This window comes from Euprymna scolopes, chromosome 6 (assembly GCF_053919585.1).
Source record: "Euprymna scolopes isolate OS-2025 chromosome 6, ASM5391958v1, whole genome shotgun sequence".
Taxonomy (NCBI): domain Eukaryota; kingdom Metazoa; phylum Mollusca; class Cephalopoda; order Sepiida; family Sepiolidae; genus Euprymna; species Euprymna scolopes.
The window spans coordinates 152,426,662-152,446,141 of record NC_136487.1 but is presented as its reverse complement, the minus strand read 5'-3'; the positions used below and the strand labels follow the sequence as shown (position 1 = coordinate 152,446,141).

The window sequence follows — 19,480 nt, the reverse complement described above, 5'->3', positions numbered from 1 at the left end:
TGGATGGGACACCTTGCGCTACTAATGGAGGCCAAGGATCTGCTGTAGTCATCTGATGTGAAATGACTTCAGCAGCCTGATGTGATGGTGATACGGAACCCATGCCTCAGAACTGTATGGGAGGGTGGGTCTGACCACTGCATTGTACACAGCAACCCTTGTATGGGTCCTGAGATTGCGGTTGGCAAACACTTGGTTATTCAGGTGGCCAAAAGCAGAAGAGGCGCGATTAAGGCGGTGCTGAACTTCATGGCTAAGGTTGCAGGAGAATGAGAGATTAGAGCCAAGGTATGTGAAGCTGCTGATATTCTTTAAAGGCATACTATTGACGGTGAAGATGGAAGCATCAGTTGGAGACACGTTTGGCAGAATTTCCGTCTTCTTGGTGTTGATAAGAAGGCCAGCTTGGTTGTAGGTGTTGGAGACTACATAAAGACTACATTGAAGTCTGCTGGAGGTACGGCTAGAGAATGCAGCATCATCGGCATGCTATAAGTTGAAGATGAGCTTTTCAAAGGTTTTAGTCTTGGCCTAAAGATGTTTCAGGTTGAAGGTCACGGCGCAAAACCAAAGTGATGGTAACCAGGAATAGGTTGAAAATGATCGGAGCTAAGACACATCCCTGCTTCACATGGCCATGCATGGTGAAAATGTTCAATTCTGCACCTGACATGGCAACCAAACTTCTGGAGAATGTTCTATAACAAGGCCAAATAGAGTTCATAATATGTGCACGACACTTCTCCTGGAGGAGACAAGCAGTGAAAATCATATCAGTGGTACTACACTCTCAGTGGAAGGCGCATTGTGATTCTGGGATGACAAGATCGACAAATCTCCAGTAGTCAGATGAGCATGATCTTAGCCAATACTTTGCTGACCACAGAGAGGAGAGAAATGCCTCGGTTGTTACCTCAGTCAGTGCAGTCACCCTTATGTTTGTAGACGAGTATGCTGTTAGCATCCTTCCACTGCTGTGGGAGACCCTTTCCTAACCAGCAATCCAGAATGAACTGGTGGAGACGCAAGAGGTCAGTTCCACTACACTCGAAAATCTCAACGGGTATGCTGTCGGGGCCAGCTGCCTTGTTTTTTTAAGCTGTAAATAGCCTCCTCCATTTCACTGAGGGATGGTGTGTTGTCCAACACGGGAATTGATGGCAGAATGGGGAGATCATTGATAATAGAGGGATCAGTGGCATTGATCTTATATTAAACAGCTCCTGCTCAACCCATCTTTCCAGAATACCACTCTTCTCTTTGATGAGAGCAGCATCCTTACTATGCATATGGTGCATTGCCTTGGGCCATGGATCATCTTTACTACTTTATAGAAACCATGGGTGTTGCCAATGTCTGCATAGCTTTGGATCTCCCGAGCCTTCTTCAGCCACCATTTATTCTCCATCCAACGCAATTCTCGCTTCACCTTGGCACGGAGGGAAGAGAAATGCTCGCAGAGTGTGGAAGATGCTAGATTTCTAAGAAGGGCATCATGAGCAGCATTTTTCTCACCATTGATGAGCATCTTATGACTATGGCTTCCACTGACCAAGAGATTATTCCACCCTGATCAGTGCCTATGCTCCCCTGCTTGACTCGGAGGAGGACGTGAAGGGCCATTTGTATGACAACCTAATGGCTATCATCAGGAACACTCCAGGCAGCAATAAGATCCATTCTGCTGGGCGATTTTAATGCCAGAGTTGGCAAAAACCATGAGATATGGAAAAAAGTCATTAGACGACAGTGCCGCCGCTGCTGTCTCAGCAGTGGTCACTACTACCCTCACAGCAGAATGGTAAAAAATCTCAACCGTTCTCCATAGTGCCTCAGAATCCATTCTTATCTACTCTGAGAGGCGACACAAGGACTGGTTCAACAAATGTGTAGAGGATATCGGATCCCTTACACATGAAAAAAATGTTGCTCTTCATGCTCATAGTCAAAATATAGCCAAAAACGGGAAATTGAATTATCTCCCTTGTTTTTTTGAAGTTTGCGCAACGTTAATTGTGGTCATCGATTTTTACTATATCTATGCTTTGTTTTTTGCTTTTTTTTATAGATGTTCTACTGGTGTTTGTTGAGACAGATTGATTTCTTAAAATTATATATTTAAAGTAAAAATAATATTATGTCGAAAAAGGTAATATATCCAAAAATTATGAAAATTTGTCAACTAGAAAGTTATTTATAGTTTACAATCCACAAATTCATAAAAGTGGTCAAAACTTAAAATAGAAATAAATGTTATCAAAGGCAAGATGAGTTACTCTTCTACCTATCTGGTAAGGTTTTTAGTGGTTTCACTCACTTTAAAATGTTGAATCAATTCGAAAAACAAAGTGTCTAGCATTGACATGAGAACAAGAAAAGTTGCCATGAGTTGGCTCGTAAAATTCAAAGTTTGGAAAATTACATAAAACTAAAGTATTATACAAAATACTGTTAAAAAGTTAAAAACTGACCCAATGTATGTCACGGTAATAGTTGAAGAAGGTCAGAGATTACATTGATTGAAACATTGTGAAAATAACACTCAAGTGGAGACCAGTAGTCTGAAGAATCCAAATGATATGAAATACGTGTTTGGCTAGTACTTACAGTCTGAAATGGTTTAACACAGTCATGTTGGCAAACATATAGTACAAGTAATAGTTGTAAGGAGGATTCTCTTCGTTCGTCCAGTTATCTGGGTAAGGACTGTCGGCATCGAACACAACATGTTCGGGTTTAGACTCATCATCTACAGAATCGAAACCAGAAACCTAAAAAGAAGAAAAACACTTGAATAGAAATCGAACTGTGCTGCCAACTGAGATTTTCAAAACCGAAAAATCACAACCAAAACATCTCTAGAAAACTAGATGGTTTCTTTTATTTGCATCATATAAAAAATCTTTTTTTCTTTACAAATATTATGACTTTAAATAATATCTCGTGTTTTCTATACACCCAACCTTTATCAAAATAATTAAATTAAACAACTAATTATATATATATATATATATATATATATATATATATATATATATATATATATAAATAATTAGTTGTTTGATATAATTATATATATATATATATAATTAGTTGTTTAATATAATTATTGTATATATATATATAATTAGTTGTTTAATATAATTATTATATATATATATAATTAGTTGTTTAATATAATTATTATATATATATAATTAGTTGTTTAATATAATTATTATATATATATATATATATATATAATTAGTTGTTTAATATAATTATTATATATATATTATTAGTTGTTTAATGTAATTATATATATATATTATTAGTTGTTTAATGTAATTATATATATATATTATTAGTTGTTTAATATAATTATTATATATATATATTATTAGTTGTTTAATATAATTATTATATATATATAAGTTGTTTAATATAATTATTATATATATATATACATATTAGTTGTTTAATATAATTATTATATATATATATATATATATATTATTAGTTGTTTAATATAATTATTATATATATATATTATAAGTTGTTTAATATAATTATTATATATATATATATATTATTAGTTGTTTAATATAATTATTATATATATATATTATTAGTTGTTTAATATAATTATTATATATATATTATTAGTTGTTTAATATAATTATTATATATATGTATATATTATTAGTTGTTTAATATAATTATTATATATATATGTATATATTATTAGTTGTTTAATATAATTATTATATATATATGTATATATTATTAGTTGTTTAATATAATTATTATATATGTATATATTATTAGTTGTTTAATATAATTATTATATATGTAAATATTATTAGTTGTTTAATATAATTATTATATATGTATATATTATTAGTTGTTTAATATAATTATTATATATATATATAATTAGTTGTTTAAGTTAATTATTATTTATATATATTATTAGTTGTTTAATATAATTATATATATATTATTAGTTGTTTAATATAATGATTATATAGATATATATTATTAGTTGTTTAATATAATGATTATATAGATATATATTATTAGTTGTTTAATATAATGATTATATATATATATTATTAGTTGTTTCATATAATGATTATATATATATATTATTAGTTGTTTCATATAATGATTATATATATATTATTAGTTGTTTAATATAATTATTATATATATATATTATTAGTTGTTTAATATAATTATTGTATATATATATTATTAGTTGTTTAATATTATTATTATATATATATATTATTAGTTGTTTAATATAATTATTATATATATATATATATATTATTAGTTGTTTAATATAATTATTATATATATATAATATTATATATAATAATTATATTAAACAACTAATAATATTATATATATATAATAATTATATTAAACAACTAATAATATATGTATATAATAATTATATTAAACAACTAATATGTATATATTATTAGTTGTTTAATATAATTATATATGTATATATTATTAGTTGTTTAATATAATTATTATATATGTATATATTATTAGTTGTTTAATATAATTATATATATATATATATATATATATATTATTAGTTGTTTAATATAATTATATATATATATATATAATTAGTTGTTTAATATAATATATATATATATAATTAGTTGTTTAATATAATTGTTATATATATATATTATTAGCTGTTTAATATAATTGTTATATATATATTATTAGTTGTTTAATATAATTATTATATATATATATATTATGAGTTGTTTAAAATAATTATTATATATATATATATATATTATTAGTTGTTTAATATAATTATTATATATATATATATTATTAGTTGTTTAATATAATTATTATATATATATATATTATTAGTTGTTTAATATAATTATCATATATATATATATATATTATTAGTTGTTTAATATAATTATATATATATATATTATTAGTTGTTTAATATAATTATTATATATGTATATATTATTAGTTGTTTAATATAATTATTATATATGTATATATTATTAGTTGTTTAATATAATTATTATATATGTATATATTATTAGTTGTTTAATATAATTATTATATATATATTATTAGTTGTTTAATATAATTATTATATATGTATATATTATTAGTTGTTTAATATAATTATTATATATGTATATATTATTAGTTGTTTAATATAATTATTATATATGTATATATTATTAGTTGTTTAATATAATTATTATATATATATATATATTATTAGTTGTTTAATATAATTATTATATATATATATTATTAGTTGTTTAATATAATTATTATATATATATATATATTATTAGTTGTTTAATTTAATTATTATATATATATTATTAGTTGTTTAATATAATATATATATTATTAGTTGTTTATAATATATATATTATTAGTTGTTTATAATATATATATTATTAGTTGTTTAATATAATATATATATTATTAGTTGTTTAATATAATTATTATATATATAAGATTATTAGTTGTTTAATATAATTATATATATATATATATTATTAGTTGTTTATTATAATTTTTATATATATATATATATATTATTAGTTGTTTAATATAATTATATATATACTATTATTAGTTGTTTAATATAATTATATATATATATATATACTATTATTAGTTGTTTAATATAATTATTATATATATATTATTAGTTGTTTATAATATTATTAGTTGTTTATAATATATATATATAATTATTATATATATATATTATTAGTTGTTTAATATAATTATATATATATATTATTAGTTTTTTAATATAATTATATATATAATAATTATATTAAACAACTAATAATATATATATATAATTATATTAAACAACTAATAATATATATATATAATATTATTAGTTGTTTAATATAATTATTATATATATATATTATTAGTTGTTTAATATAATTATTATATATATATATTATTAGTTGTTTAATATAATTATATATATATATTATTAGTTGTTTAATATAATTATATATATATATTATTAGTTGTTTAATATAATTATATATATATATTATTAGTTGTTTAATATAATTATTATATATATATTATTAGTTGTTTAATATAATTATATATATATATATATTATTAGTTGTTTAATATAATTATATATATGTTATTAGTTGTTTAATATAATTATATATATGTTATTAGTTGTTTAATATAATTATATATATATATATTAGTTGTTTAATATAATTATATATATATTACTAGTTGTTACATATAATTATTATATATATATAATATTATTAGTTGTTTAATATAATTATTATATATATAATATTATTAGTTGTTTAATATAATTATTATATATATAATATTATTAGTTGTTTAATATAATTATTATATATATAATATTATTAGTTGTTTAATATAATTATTATATATATATAATATTATTAGTTGTTTAATATAATTATTATATATATATAATATTATTAGTTGTTTAATATAATTATTATATATATATATAATATTATTAGTTGTTTAATATAATTATTATATATATATATAATATTATTAGTTGTTTAATATAATTATTATATATATATATAATATTATTAGTTGTTTAATATAATTATTATATATATATATAATATTATTAGTTGTTTAATATAATTATATATATATACTATTATTAGTTGTTTAATATAATTATATATATATATATTATTAGTTGTTTAATATAATTATATATATATATATTATTAGTTGTTTAATATAATTATTATATATATATTATTAGTTGTTTAATATAATTATTATATATATATTATTAGTTGTTTAATATAATTATACATATATATATATTATTAGGTTTTTAATATAATTATTATATATATCTATATTATTAGTTGTTTAATATAATTATTATATATATCTATATTATTAGTTGTTTAATATAATTATTATATATATCTATATTATTAGTTGCTTAATATAATTATTATATACATCTATATTATTAGTTGTTTAATATAATTATTATATATATATATTATTAGTTGTTTAATATAATTATTATATATATATATATTATTAGTTGTTTAATATAATTATTATATATATATATATTATTAGTTGTTTAATATAATTATTATATATATATATATTATTAGTTGTTTAATATAATTATTATATATATATATATTATTAGTTGTTTAATATAATTATTATATATATATATATTATTAGTTGTTTAATATAATTATTATATATATATATATTATTAGTTGTTTAATATAATTATTATATATATATATATATTATTAGTTGTTTAATATAATTATTATATATATATATATTATTAGTTGTTTAATATAATAATTATATATATATATATTATTAGTTGTTTAATATAATTATTATATATATATACAGGGTGGCCATAAAGTCACGCACCAATGTTAATTAAAAAAGTTTAAAAAATTAAAAAAGTTATAGTAGTAACATTTATTGAAATTCAAAGTTCTTTACAAGAATTACAAAATTATATTAATAAAAAATAAATATCAACATTGGTGCGTGACTTTGTGGCCACCCTGAATATTTTGCAAAGGAGTCACCACTTATCAAGGCCCGAAGGCCATTCGAGGATAAGGGTTAATGAGTGTACAGTGGTCGAAGGAAACATGTCATACTAATCGTTAGCAGTGGAAATTTGGTAAATTGGATTACTTAAGGTGATAGCTCATCAAAAATTTGTTCACATTGGACTTGAAGACGACCATATTGTAGTCAGTTAGAAACCAGCAAAATAGAACAGAGTTCCACAGGCATGCAGTTCTAAGAAAAAAGCTTTGTTCATGGAATCTACGTTTAGGCTTAGGCACAGATAAATAGTGAGGGGAAATTATTAATAGTGGTTTCAGCTAGATGAGTGTTTTTCATGAAAGTCAGAACAGGAGGGACCATAAATTGGAGCTCAGACAAACACTTGCCATGAAAACCATGATAAAGTAGATACAGGCTCACAACATCTCTTCTGTGGGAAAGAGGTTGCAGAGAAGAGAAAAGAGCACTCCCACCCCCCACCAAGCTACAAAGTCTATTTTGAACTGTCAAGGCAGGATAAGCTGCTTCTAGCAGCTCCTGCCCAGATGTGGCAACAATACTCCATCCTTGGACTACTTGGCTGTTTGGAATGATAATTCAGAAATCAGAAAAATTGAAACCTTTGGTATCAAATTCAGAAAAGTCTGTGCCCATTTTCCAATGCCAAAACCAATTCCTTATCTTTTTTGTTATTTGATTTTATTTAAAACAAAATCTTCCATTGCTGGTAATAATAATATTTGGTTTTAAAGCTAAAATCTATATAGATCATCCCCACAAGTGTGTGTGCATGTGTTTTTTTTTATATTTGAATAAATATATATACACATTTAGCATATGTTTGTGGGGTAATTGGGGAAAACTAATAACTTTATAGTTAAACATTTATAGATTTATTAAGAATCGAAATCAAGAATTTAGTATGAAATCAGTAATTCTATCGGAATCAAGAAAAACATTGGAATCGTCCAATCACTAATATATATATATATATATATATAGTAATTTATAAAATATATATGGCGACTAAGCTACACTGAATATTCTGCGTTTCATCCACTGTAGGATTCGTCAGGCTTATGCGCGAATTTTGTGGTTGCTTCTTGTTTTTATATATGTTGAGGATTTCTAGTTAGCCAATCAGCTTTCTAGTATCCACCGCGCCTCCTCCTATCAGCCAATGGGCATGCATTTTATCGAACAAAGGATCTGTTTTAGAACCAGGTTAGTGGTTTAAGGTAGATCTTTTCCCTCCTTTTTTTTTTATATATATATATATATATATATATATGAATATACCTATGTGTACACACACACATGCACACATTATTATTTGTTTTTGCGATACATTTTCAATAAATTCAATTATTTATACGAAAGTGTATTTTTACCTAAATGTGAGTTTAACCAATTTGGTACCCCCAAATGGGGAGTGGCATATATATGTTGTTTTTAAAATATAATTATCCACCGACACGTGTTCTGTCGTCTACAACTCATGATCTCACTAGATTCAGCCACTCTGATGAGTTGTAGATGACGAAACACATGTCAGTGGATAATTATATTTTAAAAACACACATATATATACATATATATATACATATATATGTATATATATAAGTCCAATATATTAATTAATAAACGAACCAAGGTAAGTCCTGATACACCACAAATAAACCGACAAACCTCTAATTAATAACGGCACTCACCAAAAAGCGTTGAAGAGGCTAACATAAATAACTTGGCAAAATTAAGAAAGACGCCATCCTTTCGTTGCCCCTCAACACCATCTGAAGTGTCACCGTTTAATATTAAATTAAACAAACAGAAACACAATTTGCCGCCAACTGGATTAAAGGTGAGTACACTTTGCATGCTTAAAAATCAAACATTCAAAAACAATTAATTAAAATGATCTATGGATCTATGACGCTTGTAATTGGAATGTTGATATACACCTACCATAACGCAGCATTGTATTAGGAAACTGATCACATGATTGACCCCAAACAATAACTAAGTACTCTAACTTGAGAACTCTAAGAACAGAATACTCCACAAATATAGATAGATACATTCATCTGTTTGCATGTGTATAGTCTAAAAAATATATCCCTAAAACGAAGTGTGTGTATATATATATATATATATATATATATATATATATATATATATGAGAGAGAGAGAGAGAGAGAGAGAACGTGTGCAGGCATATTAATGTGTTGGCGCTTTTACAATCGTCGTCATTGGTTCATGGGAGATAACTATTTTACTAAGCGAGTCCTTCAAATTTTCATACAAAAGTTTGGGACGCTAATTACAGTTACATTATTTATTATTAAGAAAATGCAACTTGTTTACAATATCACGTCAGCTGATATTTGGGTTTGATGATGAATGCCCTGGAAATGTCACTTCTGATTTAATTGCAAGAAAAAAAAAGGGAAAAGCGAAGTTAATTGCAGAGGAATTGTTATTTCTTCAACTAATTTTGTTTAATACATTTATTTTTTAATTAAGAAATAGCAACTTCGAGAAATTGTAAGGAAAAATATGTATATATTGTTCAAGTACTTGAAAAAAAAATTTTTAATTTTTTTTTTTTTTTTTTACAATTACTCGAATGTTTTAATAAAAATTACAATATCGTTGCATTTTACATATTTTAATAAGCAACACGTCTCTCAGAACTATTTGACAAAGTTGTCTCCTTTTAAATAGTTTTAATAAGGATATTTAGGGTATTTGCTTCCCCACCAAAGCAAATTAGGCACAAGGCCGTTTTTAATGTGGGGTAAAAACCAGCTCCCCTAAAAGTAGGCAAAAAGGGGGCACTCTGGTTACCAAAAATTATAATTGTCCCAGTATAGAGGGTTTCCCCTCCATTGACTGGGACAAATTACCTTAAGGATATTTAGTTCTCTTCCACTGCAAGAACTGTGACACCAAAGTCGGAAATTGGGATTGAGAAGTCAGCACCACCGAGGTAGGGCACTCTGACCTGCAAAAAGTGTCTGAGTTGTTCTGTTGGTAAGGAACTCTCAGATGAGAGAGAAGGCAAAGTCTGGGAGGATGAACTTCCTAGAACTGCACAGAACCAGCATTAAACCACAATCAACAAAGACTAGGTCATTACAGGAATGGTGTAATCTCTGTTGATTTTGGGGGCTGAGTATATAAGGTATAATACGATACACACATGAACTCTCTTATGTTCTTATAGGACTGTCTTTAAGCTTTTTATCTACGTCCATACACATGTACTCTTTCCACTACTAACCCATATTCTTACAAGTCAAACTAATGAAGATAATCAGTAAAATTGTTATTAAATGTTAGAATGGACTTTGTCTTTCTACTCTACAATATTGTATAAATAAAAGTGAATCTGCATAGTTTGTTTCATCATTATGTGTTTTAATTTGCTTCAGTTTTTGTCGATCCATTGCACCTCTGCATTGTATTGCCTTCTACAAATTTCCTTCATATATATATATATATATATTTTTTTTTAATGTTACTTAAATTGTTATTTATCATTTACGGAAGATATCTCATGAAAGTATTTCTTAAGCTGACTAAGTTGAACATCATTTGGAAGGACAAGGCAATCAAGCTCAGCTCAAAAGGACAAGGTAATCAAGCTCAGCTCAAAAGGACAAGGTAATCAAGCTCAGCTCAAAAGGACAAGGCAATCAAGCTCAGCTCAGCTCAGCTCTAAGATATGACTTATGCATTCCTTTGCCCACTCAGTTTTCCTGTATGCTTGTGAAACATGGACCCTTACAGCAGAATTAGAGGATTCAGGTTTCAGAAATAAGATGCTTCAGAATACTGCTTGGCATATCTTACAAAGACCACATAACCAATGAGGAAGTCAAAAGCAGAATAAGGTAAACCATTGATACTTATAAAGATCTTCACCACAATCAGGAGATGCAGACTAAAATGGTTCAAGAGAGGCTTGTCAAGACAGTGCTCCAGGGAACAGACAGAGGAGGAAGAAAGAGAGGAAGACAAAAGAGATGGGAAGACATCATCAAAGAATGGACAGGATTGAAGCTGAGCGAGGTGGTCAAACGTGCAGAGGACCAGGAAGAACGGAGAGGACAGGTCATCTTTAGCGCCTCAGCGGCAACCGCTAGAGTGAAGGTGATTAGGAAAGCAATACAGAAATTAAGTTAACTGAAATCTGAAATTTACTTGTAAGTACTAGTCAGTACCTGATGCAGATCACAACAAATGATTAAGGACTGATCATTATAGTTGCAAATTAGTAACCAGTCATCCCAGGCATCATCACCAACTTTGGAGTGGTTCTGGAGCTATTGTTTCATTGATGGACTCATCTGGGTTGTGACACGCAGTGTGGTTGAATCGGCAAAGTCTTCTCTATCAAAGATATTAGTTGAAGAGGTTGATCCTGTATCACATCCAAATTTGAGCATTCGAGATTTTTTTTTATTAATATTGAATAGCTTCAATTTCACTATGAATTCCTTATTTTATTGTTTTTCAATGCAATTTTTAAGTTTTCTAACTCTTTTTGTAAAAAGCTTTATTATCGGCAGTTTTATTGTTCAACAGATCTTGCTTACTTGTACTTTGTGAATGACGTCATTTTTATCAGTGAATAGGCCTGCTTCTATTTATTCACGAGGGCCACAGTTCAGGCCACCTGTTCTGCTTAAAATCAAAGCTAAGCACTGAACCTAATAACCTTTCTGGAGGAGAAAGAAAGGAAGAGAAATGATCATTACTTACATACTGAAGAAAAGCGTGGAGTTGCGGGTAAGCCTTTGGATCGTTGGTGGCTGCAAAAAGAGGTTGGAAAATGTTGTCTAGGATCTGCTCAAAATTCTTCACCAGGTTATTGGAACGGTAAACATCACTGGAAAGGAAGAGAAAAATGGGGACGCGTTTATGACTTTAACATTTGAAGAAACTGTTCTATATCTACTAACTCCAACACTTTCATTCATTCTTTCTGTGTGACCAAACCATCGAAGTCTCCTGTCCTACATTCATTTTAATTGGGAGGACTTTTTTTCTTTTTTTTTTTAATGGAAATCGCTCGAGACAAGGCATTAAGCCACTTGATATAAGGAGCTAACAATAACGAAAGATGATTATTGCAAAGACAAGAGACGCCTATTGAGCTTAGTTTTGAAAATAAACTCAAGACTGTAGGTAGGAGAAAAACAGTGAGCAGGAAGAGTTGCACAATGTTGCGGTCTTTAGAAAGGAACTGCTGGAATAGGAAGCTGTATTACAATGAGATATTAAAACAGAAAATTGATGGAGACCACTAGATCAACAAGCAAAACTATCTGAAACAAAAAAAAAAGCAGGGGATGGATTAGACAATTCTGAGGAACATGTGCCGTAATATTATTTGGTTGTTTTATGGCATATCAACCTTTTTCGGGTTATTTAATGTTGAATCTTATAATTTTGGAAAAAAAGTTTTATGGTTCAAGTTCTTTATATCTTATTCAAGATGATTAGTTTGGTTTGTAGAGAAAAATTGTTTTTTTCTTTGCAGAACATGATTGATTTTTGCAAAGGGAAAAGAAAAAATAACATCATTCTTCGTTACATTTTAGGTAACGAAACTGGTATCTTCATACAGCCTAATCTGCTAGCATTCATAATTTGGGGATAAATTCAGAAACATACTTGTTGAAATGCAGATGATCAAATCTGGTTCTACAACGGAAAAAAAAAAAAAGCCGACTTACTACAAGCGGGGAATCTGAATAAGCCAACGGACATTATCCGAGTGGACTTGATGTGTCACTGCCCACTTGGCCAGCTTTTCCCATTCATCTGGGGACCGGCCATAGATAGACAGACGGTATTCAGCATTCTGATACTTGCTTTCCTCCAGGTCACTTATCACTTCCTGAAAACAAGAAAAATAAATCAGAAAAAATCCAAATATTTATCAATTTTTGTGTTACCATTATTATATATATATATATATATATTATATATATATATATACATACCAGATAAAGGTATCCAAAAGTAAAAACCATTGAATTTAACAAGGTTGTTGATAGTGCTCAATAAAAACAGCAGAATATTATTTAATTCAATTTATGTAAATACAATTACCATATATCTCTATAATAAAATTACTGTTTCAATCTAAAAAAAAAAAAATCAGTCGACATAAGCCTCTGAAAAAGACTGGCTTTAATGAAGAACAGAGACTTCTGCCACCTGGTGAAATCTTTTTTAGTTTGAAACAGTAATTTCACTGTTGTGACATATTGTAATTTTATTTACCTATATATATATATATATATATATATATACACACAAACAAGCACAGACTTCTCTATAAAGCTGACAGTAACGGTGCTCTCTCACTCAATAAATAGACTGCCAAAACAAATTTAAAATTTATTTTTTTCAAAATTTTCATATTTATAAAAAATAAGCTGTTTAAACGCCATATAATGCAATTTTTTTTCTTTTTAATTGCCTTTTGAAGATTTACTTCCTCATCAGAATTTCAAATAAAGAGTAAAATACCTTTATTAAGGTGTTTTCAATAAGTTTCCAGACATTTTTGTACAGGTATTCAAATTTGTCATACACTCTTGAAAACTCAGTATGTTATTGCTACAGATAACTGACCAATATTTTGGATTCCAGGTTCAAATGAATAGCTATAGCAGGAATTAGAATACACCCTACTAAAGCCTGATTGTCACAGCTGGTGAATTTCAAAAATGCAATCTTGATGTGAAGACACTTTAGAAGAATGATATGCAATAAAATTCTGTTTTAAACTTGGAAAAAATGACACAGAAACGTATAGAATGCCTCAGACTGCTTCCATGAATCGAGTATCAGTTTTTGAGTGGCGTAAGAAATTCAAGGAAGGTAGGGAGTCTGTGAGGGATGATGAGAGGTGTGGGAGGAGTAAGGAAGTCAGAACACCAGAGTTGATTGGCCAAATAAAGAATTTCATGGATAAAGACCGTCGTGTGTTTTGATTCAGTGTGGGAACTGTAGACACAATTATTCACAAGAAATTGAAGATGCAGAAGATTTGTGCAAAGTTTGTCCCAAGGGTGCTTTATTCTTGTCACAGACTAATTAATCAAGATGGGCATCAAGACAGCTCCTCACCCTTTTTATAATTCAGACCTTACTCCCTGTGACTTTTGGTTATTCTCTAAGCTCAAGGAAACCATTAGAGACTGCCGTTATGAGACAATTGAGGAGATCACACAAGAATACTTTGATGGAGCCTTCCAGAAGTTGTTGGAACGCTACAAGTGCATTGCAGCCGGAGGAGATTACTTACAAGGAGAATATAGTTTCATGTGTGTACTATCAATAAAAGTGTCTATACGAAAAAAAGTTTGGAAACTTATATAAGGCACCTCATAAAGCGATTTTCTCAAAAGAAAAAAATATCATTTGACTTATCAAGCATCTCCTCAATATCAGCTAATTTGTCTCGGCAATGGTCAAAAGTATCACACAGAAGCAGTGTGAGCCACCCGATTATCAATACACATTTATCTTTATCATAACTTGATGACCAATGCTTTTAAGATGAGCGGTCTCAGCAATAACATGTGTAGGTTCTGGCACAGAAGTAGAAAGTATGAGTTTCCCACAAGGTTTAAAATATAATATCTCCAATGTTTTTGAACCCCCAAAATTTACTTATATATCATTTTAAAGTACTTTACAAAATTTATCCTGTGCACATCTCCCTATTCTGTCCAGATTTAATTTTCCTCTGAGGTCATCAGATCTAAGCGTGTCTTTGAGACTCACTTCACACATCAATCAGATCACATCATTCCCCACCATGCAACGCATATCCTCAACCCTCACTGGGCAGATTTCACTTTCATATATCTTCACACTGTGTATACGTATCTGAGAGGCTTTTCCTTTGGGTAATGCAAATTGCTATGCACAAATCGGTGGTATACAGACATTCACTTAACATATATATATATATATATATATATATATATATATATATGTCATGTGGAGATAGGTAACCAAGCCGGAACGTTCTACATAAGGAACCGAGTCACCAGATTTCACCGGACCCTTGTAGAACAGAGACTTCCCCCTGAACATTAACACGCTTTATTTGTCTCTATGTAAATAAACTTCTCTTTCAGTATTCAAGCCACAGTGTATATTTATTTATTCCTTTCACAGAATACTTTATCTTTGATTGTCCGGATAATGGGCCACCTTAGGACATATCATTATATATATATCTATATATATATAAAAGTGAACGTGTCTGTGTACATTTCCCTATGCAATAACTCTGTCAATTTTTAGTCTACAGACTCGAGATTTGATATACAGGGTACTAAGATTTGGGAAAATCGATGTGATCGGTTTTTGGCCAGAAATTTGGCGATTAAGTTCAACGATTTGACCTTTGAGAACTCTACCAAACTCCTCTGACAATTTTGGGTCTACGCACTTGAAATTTTAGATATAGGTTCCTTGGACATGGATCTAACTTAATAACTTGATTTGAGCCCAAAACAATAAATTTTAAGGGGTCATAATAAGGGTCAAATTTAAAAAAATAAAAATTAACCTCTGTGGTCTCTTCCAAATTACTCAGACATTTTCTGGTCTAAATATTTGAAATTTTACATAAAGGGTATTCAGAGATAGGGCAAGCTTTTTCATCAGTTTGGGTCGAAAATTTTTAGTTACTTATATATAAATGTATGTATGTATGTCTGTTTGCATGTCTGCCTTAAACTTTCAATAGAGGCGACGGATTTTACCAAGATCAGTATCGTTTTAAAGTTGGACCTTTCATACGACAAATATCGAAAAATTGCTAAAATCATTAATATCTTCCCCTTCAACTAGGCACTTTTCTACAGGGGGGAGGGTCACTTTTTTTGCCGATATTTTTTAAAGTTATCCTCTCCTTTAGATTGTCTAGCCTTAATTTTAAAAAATGTTGCTTCCAGTTTGGCAGTGGTCGTAACAGCATAAACGTTAGGTTTTATCCCATTCTTTTCCTCCTTTGCGGTACGGGTTCGAGCCTGCCTTCCTACTACCACTTTTTTTTTTTTTGCTTAACATACACATCCAAACACCCGGGCAACGCCAGGCTGAAATGCTAGTCACACATATATATATATATATATATATATATATATATAATGAGAGAGAGATAAGGATGTCTCTATAGACTGGCTAAAATGAGGATTGCTCCCCTAAGCAGAAGGGTATTATAATAGCTGCCCTTGATTACTAATGCTTGTAAGAAAATGAGCGGTCTCAGCAATGAGAGCAAGTGCAGGTTCTGCTACGCAGAATTAGAGAGTGTGAGCCATCTGACAACTAGCTATAAGGTTCTGCTGGGGAAATATACATGTAATACCAGGACAAACAATTTATAAAGAGATGCAAAGCGTTTTAAGAGTAAGTATGACTGACTTTGATGTCTACAAATTATATCTGTGATGAGTAGAAAAAGACAATGCCAAGATGGCTAGCTGTCTGAGAGTTTTGCCTAACCGCAACAAAAGACAACTCTCACAAAACGGCATCAAAATCTGTGAAAAATATACTAAAATGAAGCACACATGCTTAGAGCAAGTCTTTTTCGTATTTCTGGAAAGAAGAGTGCAAGTATTGATTCCCGAGAAAGAATTTGAATATGGATCAAGGGCGATAACTTGTTAATATTAAGAGCCAACAATCATAATATTATGTTGTACTAAAAAAGAAATTAAAATTACAACAATTACTTGAGCTATACAGTGAGGGTCAAGAGTTTGCAGACCTATTTTTTCTCAATTTATTTATTAATTTTGCTTTATTTTTCATTTTGGACTCTTCCATCATTTGCTGGTTGCCATTCTGGTTCGTTCCATTACTACAGTTTACGATAAAAGCCAGAATTTAATAATAGTTCGACATTTTCCACTTTTCAGGTGAGCCCAAAGTTTATGCAGGTAATCTTAATGTATTGATAATGGCTAAAGGAAAGATATTGACAGATAGGGAGAAGGGTAAAATTGTTGCATTTCTTGCTGCAAAGAAGTCTACATTGGAAATTTTGAAATGAGATCATCGAACTGTGAAATGTTTCATCATTGACGGCAAAGATGGAAGAAAAAAGCATAAAAGTGGCAGACCAAAGGTGACTTCACCACGAGATATTAGAAAAATCAAGAGGAGTCTGCTAGCAAACCCACACAGCACAAGCAAAGCTATTTTCGACCATGCAGGAGTGTCTGGCATCTCTAAAAGGACCCAAAATCGGATTTTGAAACAGATAGCCGACTAGAGAACACAGACAAAATGTCCTCCTTTGAGTAATATAAACTGTCAGAAGCGACTAGCATGGGCCACTAAATATTTGAAAACCAATTTTCAAAATGTGCTCTGGACTGACGAGGCCAGAGCAACTCTCGATGGCCCCGACAGTTGGGCCAAGGGATGGCTTCTTAAAGGCATTATCCCACGCTTGCGATTCAGATGTCAACAGGGAGGAGGAGGAGTGATGATTTGGGCTGGTATTATTGGAAGTGAGATTGTTGGTCCTTTTCTTGTCCCTGACTGTGTCAAAATGAATTCTGTGAACTACTGCAAGTTTTTGGAAGCAAATTTAGTGCCCTGGTTGAATTCATAAAATGATGCTCTCCACCAGAATCTAATTATCCAACAAGACAATGTCCCAAGCCATGCTTCTCGGTTCACAAAAGCTTGGCTTTCAGACAAGGGGATCTCTGGTGGACGTCTGATGGACTGGCCACCTCAGAGTCCGGATTTGAATCCAATAGAGAACCTCTGATCGATTCTGAAGAGGAAGGTTTATGAAAACGAGCATCAATTCCATAGTAACAAAGACATTTGGAAGAGAATCAAGAAGGTATCTTCTGAAATAACACCTCAGTAAGTGCATACATTAAAATCCTCTGTTAATAGGAGGCTGATTGATTTGATTAAAAATGGAGGAAAGCGAATAAAGGGTTAAATAGTTTCATAAATTCCTATTGTTCTGTTAATTGTTATTTGAGTAATAACTGTTCTTTTCTTGTGATATGTTATCAATATATGGTACTATAATCATGATGACACAATTTTTTCGAATTATATCATGTTTAAAAATGGTATTTATTGCGGATAAATGAGTGCTTGCAAACTCTTTTGGCCCATATTTCTTCCTGAAATCATTTAAAGATCCATACCTCCCCCTCCCCAGAATATGATTATTTTGTCTCCGTTTCTATGAATTTACTTCATATATTTGCATATCACACAGTGAGTAACATAGTTATTATATTGGAAAATATTGAAGCATAAATTTATCAATTTATACAATTTGCAAACACTTTTGACCCCCATTGTAGATTTCGTAGATTTTTGTAGATTTTATAGATTTTTATAGATTTCATAGATTTTTGTAGATTTCTGTAGATTGAAGACGTTTAAAAAAAAAATTTGTTAAAAAGATCCTTTGCTTACCTTTATGACATTGGCAAAATATTTGCCTCCAATGTGATTGTCTGTTTTAATGAAAATCTCCCGCAATTCACTTTGTCCAATTGGATTGTATTTGGCGTTGAATTTATCGAATCTGTGAAATGTATTGCGATCCTGGGAATAAAATTTGAAAAAAATAAAACATATAAAAAAAAAACACAAATGTTAATCAGTTATACCAGGACCAACGTAAATATAGACCTCTTTTTTAAAATCACATGACTTGATAACATCACAGGTGAAGTCCTATGGTCATGGACTTACAATTCTGGCTATTTATAAAGGATCGTTATTTCTAGTTTCAGTTCTCAAAGAAATTGTCATATGATTCATAAAATTATCC

At 29.1% G+C, this 19,480-nt stretch overlaps 1 protein-coding gene across 20 annotated transcripts in view; it reads right to left on the bottom strand.

The window, feature by feature from the left end:
* Positions 1-19,480, bottom strand: part of LOC145278055 (AMP deaminase 2-like) — a 420,622-nt gene that overhangs the window by 39,225 nt on the left and 361,917 nt on the right. For all 20 annotated transcript variants that reach the window (XM_080130282.1, XM_080130283.1, XM_080130287.1 and 17 more), the window contains 4 exons: positions 19,120-19,251; positions 13,362-13,525; positions 12,385-12,511; positions 2,608-2,771 (listed from right to left, as the gene is read on the bottom strand). In XM_080130282.1, the coding sequence (XP_079986408.1) occupies positions 2,608-2,771; positions 12,385-12,511; positions 13,362-13,525; positions 19,120-19,251 (587 nt within the window). The remainder of the gene's footprint in view (positions 1-2,607; positions 2,772-12,384; positions 12,512-13,361; positions 13,526-19,119; positions 19,252-19,480) is intronic.